Below are 14,213 nucleotides of genomic sequence, written 5' to 3' on the forward strand. Positions count from 1 at the left end.
TCACATAACAGAAGGAGTTACTTTCAGCTTGAACTACTTTCAAAATTGGCCTTGGTCTGGATTATATATTTATATATTATATAGCCTAAATTATGCTAATCGTTTAAAACGATGCGGATAAGGGTAACAAATTTAAAAAATAAAATAAATTATTTTTTTTTAATTTCTTTTATTTTTATTTAAAACTTTAATAAAAACAACTTCTTATCTTCCAATCAATAAGTTTCATTTTTTTAATTAAAATTATTCAAAATTAAATATTTTTTACTATGTAATCTCTCCAATATGGAGAATCACTGCTAAAACTCCTATTAATTATTTAATTTTGTTTTAAACCTCGAAAGAAAGGAGCCTTTGATTAAAAATAAATCATCTAATCAGGCTAATCAGGCTAATACAAAACGAAAAAACAACTAAAATTCATTAAAAGTTGTTTTAAAAAACACTCCCATAATAAATATAATGATAATAATAATAAAATGATAATATAAATAAATAAACATTCGTAATAAAACTGAGAACACAGACACAAACATAGACACACACACAAAAAAAAAAAGTAAGTCTAAAGTTGTTCTAAAGTTCGGTGACCATTAAGAACACTGAAAATAATAACTGAAAACAAAATAAATGCAGCTTAGATTGTCTTCACTTTCAAATTTTCAATTTATTAAAACTGAAATATGTTTAGAATAGTAAAGTATTAAAAACTGAATTTAAGGTTTCAAAAAATGTTTTTCCTTTTTTTTTTTTGAAAAAAACTTGTTTTGATTTCTGCAAAATTTATTCATAATTATATACGATGAGATTTTTACTGAAAACTGCTTCACCACCTTATAATACATTGAAAAGAAAATACTGAATCTTGGGATCTTCAATAATTGATTTTAAATCTATTACCTCTTTTAACAGGAGCTTTACATGCTACATAGAATCCTGAAACCCTGATACATGGAGATAATTTTAAAAGATTTCGCTAGAAAAAGTCATATAAGCATTGAGCTCTTCCCAGCAAATTTCCTTTTCCCAATAATCTATTTAAGATACTTCTGTAAAAGGAAAGACGGATTCCTTCTAATGTGACTTAAGCGATCGGAGATTGAAGACAATTTGTGAGTATGAAAGAGTACTTTGTGAGGAAAGTAGTAAGAGAAGTAGTAGGAGTGTATTCATCACATCAGATGTTTTGCTGTGAAGTAAATTAAGTTTTTTAACTGGAGATTTCATAATATACTCCTTGCGGTTCTGACAGCCTAATTTTCCAAAATTTCAGGTTCAGGCTTAAGTTTTGTTTGATGTTCATCAATGTAAAACAACCAGATCATTAATTAGAATTTGTTGATCACTCGATTGACGTAATTCTTCAAGAATGCAGCAATTATTAAAGCTGTCCGATAGGACAATTGTATAAGGGTTGATCATCAAAAACTGCACGAAAATGATGAATACCCAACTTAGAATTTTTTTTTTTACTCTTTTCCTATAGACTTAAAATTCCCAAATCCATGATGCATAGTTACTTCGTTAAGAGTTATTCATTATTTTCATCAGTTGTCAACAGAATCTATGGTAACATTTTGATTGCTTTAATTTGTTTCATCTAAATCTGTCCATAATCATCTTCAAGAACAATTCATTTACAACTCTTCAAGACCAGAAGATATTGGATATTGCCAATAATTAAAATGAAGAGTTAATTTTTTGGGGGGTTTTGTTTTGTTTTGTACAGTTCACATATTTATTGCACCACTTCCTTAGTTTTACTAAGAATGGGAGAAATACGATTGATAAATAAGTCCCAAAGATGATGACGCAAACCATGCAAAACAACTCCACCAAGTTGCAAAACCAAAAACGCCTCTGGCCACTTCCTTTGTCATCACCTGGTGGCATAAAAGAAAACAAATAAGAAATCAGAGTAGAAAATAACAATACAGAACAAATTATTATATTATTATATATTCAAATAACAACTTTTGATGGGAAAGTTTCGAGAAAATCGACATATTCGAAAAAAAAAATCTCAGAAAAATGGAAGATCCATTAAGTGATCTACTTCCAGGTGCCCGTACTTTCCCACCTGTTTAAGTGATGCAAATGCTAAGGTAAACTCTTGGGCAGTTCTGAGTACTGTGTCCTCTTCACCAAGAGGAGTGGCCGTAGTAGGTCGCTTTCCACTTATTGGGCATTCTTCTTCTAAACTCTCCTTAAAATTCAATATACCTGTCCACTGGTATTCACCTGTAAAAGAATTATCTCGTTACTATTTTATTATATTGCGATTATGTCATAATTTATTAATATATCACCAAATTTATAGATTATTACCTAAAGTTTTATATAAAAGTGAAAAGAAGAGGCACAGGAACATGGGCGCTAGATACTGTAGAGCGACCACACACATGTAGTAAAATACAGCTGCCACCTAAATAGTTATGTCTAACAGTTACTGACATACAACAGAGAGTAACAAAAATCATGGATTTTTATTATTATTATATAGTTGTAGGAACTGTTTATCTGATAGAAACGATTGGAATAGATGGGTGCCCTACAAGTTAAAAGAATTTAAGAAACTAAACTCTTATCAGTGGACGACAACAGTAAACGACACGATCATCCTGTATACATGGAGCTGCCAGGTGTCCCCTGGATTTCAGGTAAAAAAGCTGGTAACCTACATGCTTATGGCCAGGTTGAATGACAATACATTCATCCTTAAGGATTCACTTTCCACTTCTTGATTCATGCCAGGTGCAGCGGTCGAAAAATCGGAGTTAACCATACGGGAATTTGTATCTGGGCTGAGAAAGAGACTACGAAACGAGCAGTTCAGAGCAATTCTGGACACTGATACCCGTACAGTAGAACAGCAAAAAGAATGCGCACATTCAAGATCGGCGAAGAAGTATATCTGTACGAGTCTGCTTAACTCACAGGGTTTATTTAACAAGTGTGGAAAGTAGTACTTTTCCTCACACGGGACAGGGTTTGCACGCACGAGCGAGCGAAGTGAGGCGAGTGCAAGTGCAAATTGCCGAGTGTGAGGAAAATACTTTACACTCGAGTTAAATATTATATTTTTTCTGCAACCATTAGGGTTATTAACTAAAAAAAAAAAACTAAACAGGAATCACTAGAATCCATTTTAAATTTCTATAAGGTAACACTATAACCTTTTTAACTGTTATAATTAAAAATATCTGTTTATTAAAATATTATTTTTAATTCTATATTCCTTTCAATTTTTATTTTATCTTTCTAATATTCGTTTTTTTAATTATTTAGTTACGTTAAATAAGCTTATTAAAGTTTTACAGAAAATATTTAATAACAAAACTTCTTATATCAAGGAAGCACAATAAAGTTTTTTCACTCACTAGTGAGGAAAGTGACACTAATGGGAATTTTTCCCCACTAGTGAGGTAAAGTTGGGCATTACACAGCTGATTTTAATTGAGTAATGAGAACATTCCTACATGGTTGCAGAAAAAAGTAATTGTCACTGGCGATCAAAAGGACAACATTCCCGAAGAAGACAATAGTATTGCGTGTCTTGGAACTTTGAAGGTTGATGCATTTTATTCCCCCATTTCACTGTTTTTACTAATAGATTCTAATAATAATAATAATTAAGCACAAACAATTCTAACCTTCTTTTGTAGATCTTTATTTGTAATTCGACCTGCTTCCTTTTTTTGTTCTTGAATACGCATCTCTGCTATATTTAAATAAGCTTGCAGATATAAAGGCATCAAGATGAGTCTGAAGATCACAACAACTATTACAAGAATTAATCTCAAACTGTCGAAAGCACTTTCAGTTAATCTGTAAATAATTTACAAAAAAAAAATATTTAAAGTAAAGTTTCAGAATTTTACGCAGTATAAAAAATGAATTTATTTCAAATTTAATACCTACAATGGTTTCTCCATACCACTAAAAATTCTCACGGTCAAATAATGTTTTGTAACAGGTTTTAACCAAAGTAGAACTAACATAAAAGGAGTAATAAAACTGACATTTAATATTAGACTCATTATTTTTCTTTCGTTACAATATCTGCAATTAAAAAAAAAAAAAGTACAATAAATATTCATGATCAGAAATCATGAACAGTACAAAGATCTGTGAATAACTTTACTCACTTCAAAGAATCCCAATGCATTTTAGCCATTCTCAGGCCAGGAAATGTAAATAGCGCCCCAATTAGTGCGCACCAAACAGCGATGCAGAATTTTAGAATAAATTTAGAAGCAGGGCCTCTGAAATTTAAATGAGCTACAATTATACGATTTAAGTAGAGAATAGAACAGTTCCCTTTAAAAATATAACTGTTCACCACAGAAAACTAACAATATTATGTTTTTTTTTAAAAAATAATTCTTGAAATAGAACCGTTACAGTTTGTAAAGTTCAAATCTAGCATGTGACTCCTCTAGCTCTGCCATATACCCAACACTTTCAAGGTTATACTTAACTTTCTCCCTTCAACTACCCACACAATCAGAAAGGCGAAAGAGTAAAAGTACCAAAAAAAACTAATAATAATAAATGAACCAACATATAATAAACAAAAACTTACTCAGAAGTTATAGTAAGACCATGTTTCTCCAGAAAAACGTGCGCACTGGCATTAAAACTACCATAAGCTTCTTCCAGTCCTGTTTCTAAAGTTTTTTCATCTATTAATAGTATAGCCATTGATAGAACTAGGTAGGCGAAAAAGGTTACTATAACAGTGGATCTTTCACCAATAGATTCTTCACCAGTAAAGTACTGTACGGTCAAACTTAACAATATTTTCCTTTAAAGAAAAATAAAATATGGGACCGTTAAGGAAAACTTCTTTTTTTACAAATAGTACAAAAAAAGAAATATTTTTAAAATTAAGTTTTACATATGTAAATTCATTGATTGACAACATACATTAAAGGATACATAGAAAACAATACAACTAAACAGCACCAAATCGTACTTAAATTCACCTCATCCTTTAATGGCATAAAATAGGAGAAAATCTAAACAGATTGATGACGATTATTAATAGTTTAAAAGACTCGATAATAAAAATTGAATTAATCAATTCATCCATGGACTTACCTCAGTAAGTGTATATACAATAAGGGCGTACACAGAAAAATCCATTAACATTTGATATTCTGAATAATATCTTAAGTGTACAACATCTAAAATACTAACTTTGGCACTTTCCAACTAAAAACAGAATATCATAAATATGAAGTAAAGTAAAGTAATCGCCTATTTTTTCAGGCGGGGCTTAACGTCCAACTACCATTTACTAGGTGTCGTGGACGGAGGCGACTAGCAAACGTACTTTACTATTTCTCATTTATCCATTAAATAAAATCCAAGGCCAAGACCGGGAATCAAACCCAGTACCACAATGCATATTAGCTTTACTGGTCTCGCAATATCATAAATATAAAAACGATTATATCAAATTTGTTTCGTGATATTCATAACCAGCGATTCAACGGTATTTTTGTTTATATTTCTCGCGATTTTTTTGTTTCATTTAAAGCCATTCATTTTAGTATGGGATTTAGTTTAGAAAAGTATTTAGACATCATTTCTTGAGGCACTAACTTTGACAATCAAGTACTATCAAAATAATGGCTGTTTACAATTAAAAAACAAAAACAAAAAACGAATGCGATTCTGTTTGAATATATTGGCTACAAAGTTAATTCAAAATAGTATGAGACTTCCTTGACGCGATATTTACAATATTGGTCGTTTGACCTTAGGAAACTAGTGGCAATAACCCGCCAAGAAACAAATGGGAAAACACCCCAAAAAAGAGATGTTTCTCTGAGATCTAGACCGCCACATTAAGGTCCCACCGGTTGCGGTGCTCGGGGACTAAACCATCCCACCTTTTAATCTATGAGCCCAGATCCTGAAAAAGAGGTTTTGTGTTCGAGAAACTGATGTCAAAACTAGTTCTGAATGCTTAAGGACTACAAGTAGTGGCTAGTCACATCCTTCTTAGAAACGGTTCTTATTTAGTCAGTATCAAATCTATTGGCAACCTTTACTTCTAAAGATTGGAAGTTTCAATAAAAAAAAAAGTTTAAATTTCAAATTTCTATCAGTAAATCAAGAGTTTGTTAAATGCAAAAAAAAAAAAATGAATGAAATATTACCTGTAAATCCAAATTACGAGGCACATGGAAAACTGATTTTGCTGCACCATTTTCATAGTGACGTTTATCTTTTTTACCTTTCGTTTTTTCTCTAGGGATACCCGCTAATGATCTCAGTTCATCATCAGTGGGATATAAATATCGGACTAATCTACAAGAAACACAGTTTATTCATTAACATAATAAATGCTTTGATACCGGTTAAAAATCAAGAAATAAAAATATACAAAAAAAAATACCCTGTCGAGCAAAGGAACCAACGAGCCAAAGAATAATGTTTTCCTAATTTTTGAATCACACTAACCATTACTAAAGTTATTACTAGCTGATAGCCAAGTAAAGCCTGAAATAGAAAACATACATATTTACATCTTTTAAATCAAATTGCATAGTATTTCTATTTGCATTTGAATTATCTCTAAATATCAATCAAAAATTAAAAATAACTAATTATGGATAATTCAGAAACACTAAAATTCCAAATTTAGAACAACTAGGTCACAAACATGTATGCTTTGAAAAAGTATATTTTTTGAAAAATCTCAAGTAAATTGCAATTTATTTATAAGAAGACCATGTGCGTACCATTTTTACAAGAGATATAATGTATCATCAAACGTAGCTCAAGAATCTGAACTTCAGAACAGCGTACACGCCGCAACCATAACACTATCGAGGTTACCTCTTCGTAAGGTTAGTGCAATTTCAATTCGCAATATGGTCTAGACAAGAATGCCTAGACTAGTCAAGACTCCTTCACGTAGACAGTATACAGTACAACTGTAATCTTCAATTACCCATAAACAGCATTACAGTACATAAACACCAGTAACTAGTACTGAACAGTGTAAGTTTAGGAGTACGACTCAAGGTTAGCTTATGGAAGTTTTTAGCCTCCAAGCTAAATGGGGGCCTTAAATCTTGCAAAGTTGAAATTTTTTTTTTTAGAGAGAAGGAAGCAAAAAAATTAAATAGAAATATGCGCATTGATACGAAAATAATAGATAGCTATTATTGAACAAGTAAACAAAAAAAATGCTTATTTTAGCCTGCTGGAATTTTAGTACATAATGCGTGTTACAAGAGAATCGATCTATTTCCCTCAAAATCAGTTGAAAAACCGGTTAAGTAACCGAGTATAACCTATCTTTTGATAATGGTTATGCTAGGCATCATGCATAAATATCTACTTAAACGCTGGCTGAAACTTACTTTACCTCCTATTTTTACTCTTGGCCTATAATTTTAATTATTACACCAACAAACCTCCTGTTTCTGCATGTGTGGGGGCGTCAGATGTACTCTAGATTATTTTGAGTTTTTTTAAATTTGTTTTCCAGTTAGTAAACTAATTAATTGTACAGGCATAAGTAAATTGTACAGTGATTTCAGAGTGTTTTCTTTAGTTTCATAAATAATGGAAGAAGTTCTCAAGCAAACTTAGTACTTCTACTTTTTCCATGTTTGGTTTTGTTGTGTTAATTTCTTTCTGAAATATGATGTACATTTCACTGTGTTCTTGGCTGATCTTACTATGCATTGCTTGTGCTCAGTTTGGTACAGCTGTGGGTGAGTTATTCTTATTTTTACTTAAATATATTTTAAGTGAAAATTATTTTTTAAGTATTGAACATTATTTTAATATAATAATATATCTTATTTTGTTATATAAATATATGTGCAAACGAGAACTTGCAACTATTTTAATCGAATATTATAAATTAAGTATACGGGTTTTTAAGTTTTAGAGAAGTCTTTGGAAGAAGGTATGGCTGTAAATGGAAATCAAGGCAAGCGTAGTCAAGAATTTGAAATTTATTGCTATAAAGGACGTTTGAAGCATATTATCCATATGTGGGAAACTGTACAGGTAAAATTTTGTTATTCAAAGCATATAACGGAATTTATAAAAAAAAAAAAAAAAGTTTCCCAAGTATAAATCCTTCTTTGCTTTTACTAATACGAGTTGCAGAGTTAGTTGTTAATGGCCAGTTTCAAGCCCATTCCGTTAGACCCTGCTAGTCGCAAATTACGGTAAATGGCTGTGCAACTGAATGCTCATGCCGACTTTAATTGGCGTTATGTTTTTCTTATGGAACAATAAGCGCAGAAAAGATAACCACTGGGTGTCCTTGCAGTCTATGCCAAGAAAGGAAATGCTCCCTTATATCGGACTGTCTCACTCATTTTTCTTGGTTTCTTACTGTGTGCCTTCAGAAGTACATTTCTGTTGCTAGACGGGTCGACCTTTCTGCTTTTTATTTTTCACCCATTGTTGCAGGTTACTGTGGACGATAGACTTTATAATATAATTCAATTCATATTCAATTATATTATAATTGAATCCTCCTCTGGCGAGAATAACCTTGTACCATATCGTACATTTCAATGATTATATCGCTTCTTCTCCTCTCAGTTTCTGGCATCAATGACACCTTCATTTATAGGACTGATCCTAAGCATTGGGAGTCTTTATTATTATTATTTTTTCAAGTCTGTACTTTATTCTAAATTCCAAATTTGTTTGTACATTTATTTTAGAATAATATCTAGTCAGGAATCATTCCAATTTATACCTTAAAAAATTCATTAAGTTACAAATATATTAATTACAGTTACAATTATCTCTACAACCGGATGAATACACCTTATACGATGGGCATAATCCTGAAGATGTTAGAAATAAATATGAAAAAGAGAGAACTACATGGAATTTGAATATATTTACAAAAAGACAGTTTATAAAATTGAATCCATTTAATCAAACTTGTATTGGTATAGTGTCTGATAAAGAGTATGAAATTAAATTGAATAGAATTCGTAAGTATAATAAAATAATAAGTTATTTTTTTTAATCATATTTATTTTTTGCTTTCATTTATTTATTTATTTATTTTAGGCGTGGATTATTGGAGAATTTTACTTTGTCTTTGGGGTTTTACTGTATTTCTCTCAGCGCCATCTTTAAGCAGCAATTCACTATTTTATTATCTAACTGGCATGTCCCTTGGAATTTTTGCTTCAGTGCTTATATTTGTCTATTTTCTTAGCAGACTTATGCCTAGAGTGAGTATCTTTATTATTGTGTGTGTTTTTTTAAATTATTTTTTCTTTTTAACTATTTAAGCTTGATAGAGTAATAGGATGAAAAAATAAATGCCATTTTCAATCAGGGAAAACTTTATTATGCTTTCAACCTTGGGACTAGGTCATCTTCAGGGCTAGTTTACTGTTCGGTCGTGACTAACTTCCGACTCCCGCGGCTCAGTCTCGCGCCCGCGCGCGTACTAATGTACGCATCCGCCTTAATTTCCTGCTATCACTATCGCCAATTACTAAGTCTTATTTTTTATTCAATAATTTTCAGTATATTAAAATCTTAGTTTCCGTTTCTTATGCCAAATGCGTCACTACCTATCACTTCTATTTCCTTTATTTGTTTTTTCTATTCTAAGCCCTTTGCCCCACTACTTCCTTTAGGACCGTGTGGTCACCTTTCGAGCCTACACAGTTCTCTGCGGGACCGCGCTATTTACGCTTCTGTGTTTCTGTGCTAATACGCTTATATTCAACGCTTCACTCATCACTTCACGCCTATCATTTTTCATCTGCATCTAGTGCCCTTAGTACGCTATTACTTTCATACTTCCGCTGACACCTAACAGTACGCATCATCCGCATCTAAACGCCTCTCCCGAATATCGCTTCACGCATATTCCACCGCTTATAGTGCACTTATTGCACTATTCCCCCTTTACTCTTCCGCTTACCTCATTTCCACTTCCGCTACGCTTCTATGAGCCTGAGCCCAAATATTGCCTCCCTTTCTCAGAGCTCAACACACACACACACACACACATTTACATAAACATATATACACGCTTCCGCTCCACAGCTTCCTTTCCTCTCATCGCTTCTCAGGCAGATTATCAACATACCTCACGCACATCGCTCCTTGCAAAGGGTAAGTACCTTCCCCTTTTTCTTTTATTTCTCTTTAGTTTTTCTATTCTTCTTTGTCTACTATTATTTCGTACAGCGCCCACTTGGGCATTTGGGTGTAGGCGTACTCGAGCGCCTACATTTACCAAGTAATATTTTACATTACAGGTGTGTCTTCTTGGACTGACAAGACAGAAGGCACACCAATCCCTGTAATGTAAAAATATTACTTTGTAAACTAGCCCTGAAGATGACCTAGTCCCTAGGACGAAAGCTCGGCAGAATAAATGTATCACGACTGAAATGGCAATTATTTTTTCATCCTATTGAATCTATGAATCAGTCACCAAAAATAATGGACAGCACTTGATAGAGTAGTTGAGAGAAAATACTTAAGAGTTCTTACAAGTTCTTTGACTAGGCGTTGGCTTTCTTTTTGGGCTCAACTGTTTCTTTCTCTGCTGGAGGTGGGCATATTGACAACATTTTTCACTTCCTGTAATACTTCAAGCATGGCTGTGTTTGTTTCTGATGAAGGGTGTTGTGTGTGTGTCACAAGGATCGTCTCACCTCTAATCTGATCTAACATCGTGAGCTATTCATCGTTACTCTTCAAAGAATTTTGAATTTGGCTCTCTAGGAGAATCATTGATTTGAATCACTTTCTAGGACTCCTTGGAGCCTGAGCACAAATTTGTTAATTTAGATAGACAGACAATAGTAATGGCTAAATTTTCATTGACCAAGGATTCATTCACACCGTCAGTGCTATCCTTCAAAAATAAAACTAAATCCTGATTTTATTGATTCAAATTTATGCATCTATTCAATATTTTCTTAGTAATCCTTTTTATAATTAACTAAAAATTTGACATTCACTATAAAAAAGAATCTCCCTCTGATAAAAATGATTTATTTTCCAGAAACCAGTAATGTATTCATTCCTGGCTGGTGGTTGGACTATTGGCATATATATTGTCCAGATGTTGTGGGACAATGTTAGATTGATAGCAGTGGAGTACAAATCTTATGTATTTTATTATATTTTAAGTACTGGTATTATAAGTTTTGTAGTGTGCTACCGTTACGGGCCAGTCAGTGATCCCAGAAGTATCAATTTAATTCGATGGGCGTTACAGGTAAATTTATAAAATTTTATGTAACAAAAAAAAGAGAATACATAATGACTATATAAAATAAAAACATGATTTTATTTTAATTAATCTAAGAAATAGTTATTTATTTAACAAATGTGGAAAATACTTGACACTCGAGTTAAATATTATATTTTTTCTGCAACCATTAGATTTATTAACTAAAAAAATTAAAAATTTCATTTTTACAGTCTACAAAAAGTAATTTATTTATTATAAACATTTATTGTTATATTACAATTATTTACATTACTTACGTATTTACATTACTTATTACATTTTCTGCTGTTTCTTTTATTGATGGAGGAGTGTTTTCTAAACAGGAATCACTAGAATCCATTTTAAATTTCTATAAGGTAACACTATAACCTTTTTAACTGTTATAATTAAAAATATCTATTTATTAAAGTATTATTTTTATTTCTATATTCCTTTCAATTTTTATTTTATTTTTTAATATTCGTTTTTTAATTATTTAGTTACGTTAAATAAGCTTATTAAAGTTTTACAGAAAATATTTATGTTAATAACAAAACTTCTTATATCAAGGAAGCACAATAAAGTTTTTCCACTCACTAGTGAGGAAAGTGACACTAATGGGAATATTTCCCCACTAGTGTGGGAAGTTGGGCATTACACAGCTGATTTTAATTGAGTAATGAGAACATTCCTACATGGTTGCAGAAAAAGGAAATTTATTAAGAAATTTCTGCTTAGTCTGACCAGTCTGCAATTATCATTTATAGGTCAACCACAATACCTAAAAAAAATTGTGCAATTACTTTCACCTGATTTATTTTTTATTTATTCCATTCTAGGCTGCTGCAATGGCCATGATATTTTTAAGTAGCGATTTCCAAGAGGCCTCTATGTCGTTGAATTTTTTACTATTAATATACTATAATTTACCTAGAAAAGGTTTACGGAATATATTTTTTAGAATGTAAGTTCTAGTTTTTAATCTATATCTAATTTTACATGTAATAACTATAGTTATTGGTAAATGAGCTAGTAATAATGTACATACATTTCCACAGAACAAGATGGTGGTTCCCACCAAAGCCTAGATTACTTTCTGAAGATGAATATCATCAACAGGGTGTCATTGAAACGGAAAAAGCTTTAGAAAGTTTAAGAGGCTATTGCTCTAGTCCTGAATGCAATCAATGGAGAACTGTTATAAAACTTAAAGATCCTCTAAGGTATGTAATAGCCACTTTTGATCTGTAATGTTGGTCAATTATCTTGCAAGATTTAATGCTTAAACTTGATTAGAAGCTTAGTGTTCTATCTTTTATGTTCAATGTTATTTTTCAGATTTGCTAAATTTATGGAAGGTTCCTCACATTTACAAGATGAAGAAATTTTAGCCTTTGAATATGATCCAAAAGTTTTCCATAATTCTTTACTAACGGATGATTCATCAAGTGAATAATTCAAATATTGTACAAAAACCAAATTCATTCGCTTTTTTCGTTTTCACCTTGTGTGTTCTATGAATCATTTTTAAACAATGATTTTACTTTTTCTAGTTTTGTAACGCAGTAAAAGAAAGCATTTTTCTTGAAAAAACTGTAGGAACAATTGTGAGATTATTTAATGTAAGTAAGATAATAATAGAAGGTATTTGTCCAAAAAAGAACATTAATTTAGTGCCTTTATGATAATAATAGTAAGTATTAAATTGTTTCGGTCAAAAGAATGGAATTTTCTTGTTTTTTTTTGTTATTTAATAATTTTTTTCAGATTGATTTTTTAGCAACATTAAATTATCATTTTATGTGTAAATTACTTGTAACTTATGGCGAGTATGTTGGTGTACTGGTTCTAAAGCGTGAATTTGAATGTGGGTGATCCTCAGTTCGATTCATGCACCTACTTTTTTTTTTTTCTTACAAAAATGTTAATAGTATGTGCTTCCGAAACAGTAATTGGACGTTAAGCCCCGCCTGAAAAAGTAGACGATTACTTTACTTGTAATTTATAAATTTGTTGCCACTAGTTCTATGAGAAGAAGCCTAGATAATTCAACGTAGACACGTAATAAGAAAAGAATACTTAATAAGAAATCATGGTTTGTCATTATTACTGCTTCAGAGCACATAATAATCTTGAATAAGGCAGCAGCTATGTAATTAGAAGATTGGGAAGTTCCCTTGGGAGTTTATTGGAGCGGGAAGCACTATAATCCAAAGGTATGAGGCAGTTTGAGCGCGATGGCGGTAATCTCGGACTTCCGCTTGGAAAATACCATTCTTTTTCCAAAAAAAAACAGAAAGTAATTTTCATTTATTTATTGTTTGATTGGAAATTTAATCGTCCTTTATTAGTGGTGCAGTACATCATAGTCAATCGATCCTCTAGAGAAAAGCCTACCCCCACTCCCAGAAAACTCATTAATAGAATTTTCCCGGGGAAAATGTTTCAAATATATATTGTAGACCACCATGAGTTCAATGTGTCCAGTTTATAGAAAATATCTTCGATTTTTTGCTTCGTAGCATGCATATTTCTTGTATCTCTGACCGGTTTCCTAACTTCCCTTCCTTATCAGTGGTAGACTTATCAAGTACTACACGTGCTGACAGTTAGTGAAAACTGAAAATCGAAAATTTACAACTTTCGGTCGAATACTGCAAGTGAAAGTAGAAAATCTCTGTGTAAGGGGGGGGAAAAAAAGGTGGTAATCCATTGGCCAGTCTGAGTCCTATCTGAAATGGAAAAGCGGAAGTCTGATATCGCTATAACACAGAGCGAAACTCGACAGCGCCCCAGGACGAACTGCCTCCATTCCTCAGGGGATTGTTAGTGCTCCCCCAATCTTCTTTTCAGCCGCTGCAACAGTTTTCGTTCTTTAGGAGATGGAAATTTTGTAAGAAATGTAGTAATAGTAATCGTTTTTTAAAAAAAGAAAATAAATAAATTGTGCTTCCATCAGGAACCAAAA

At 31.9% G+C, this 14,213-nt stretch overlaps 2 protein-coding genes across 2 annotated transcripts; one reads left to right on the forward strand and one right to left on the reverse strand.

Annotated features, from left to right (window-relative positions):
- Positions 1–1,706: 1,706 nt before the first annotated feature.
- On the reverse strand, positions 1,707–7,075 carry emei (transmembrane protein 161-like emei). The gene is made up of 12 exons (XM_074127149.1): positions 6,756–7,075; positions 6,410–6,513; positions 6,171–6,321; positions 5,104–5,217; positions 4,942–5,021; positions 4,586–4,807; positions 4,149–4,265; positions 3,922–4,062; positions 3,654–3,828; positions 2,329–2,425; positions 2,081–2,241; positions 1,707–1,883 (listed from the first exon to the last, which is right to left on the reverse strand). Exons 1-12 carry the CDS (start codon positions 6,756–6,758, stop codon positions 1,764–1,766), a joined length of 1,485 nt encoding a protein of 494 aa, XP_073983250.1. The 5' UTR covers positions 6,759–7,075; the 3' UTR covers positions 1,707–1,763.
- Positions 7,076–7,246: 171 nt separating this feature from the next.
- Positions 7,247–13,932, forward strand: LOC141453671 (nuclear envelope integral membrane protein-like). The gene is made up of 8 exons (XM_074127150.1): positions 7,247–7,739; positions 7,913–8,040; positions 8,786–8,990; positions 9,070–9,236; positions 11,036–11,251; positions 12,085–12,209; positions 12,304–12,468; positions 12,584–13,932. The coding sequence occupies exons 1-8, from the start codon at positions 7,667–7,669 to the stop codon at positions 12,699–12,701; spliced, it is 1,197 nt and encodes a 398-aa protein (XP_073983251.1). The 5' UTR covers positions 7,247–7,666; the 3' UTR covers positions 12,702–13,932.
- The last annotated feature ends 281 nt before the right edge of the window (positions 13,933–14,213 follow it).

The sequence above is a fragment of the Rhodnius prolixus genome, unplaced genomic scaffold (assembly GCF_049639745.1).
Source record: "Rhodnius prolixus isolate KJV_2025 unplaced genomic scaffold, Rpr scaffold_3, whole genome shotgun sequence".
Taxonomy (NCBI): domain Eukaryota; kingdom Metazoa; phylum Arthropoda; class Insecta; order Hemiptera; family Reduviidae; genus Rhodnius; species Rhodnius prolixus.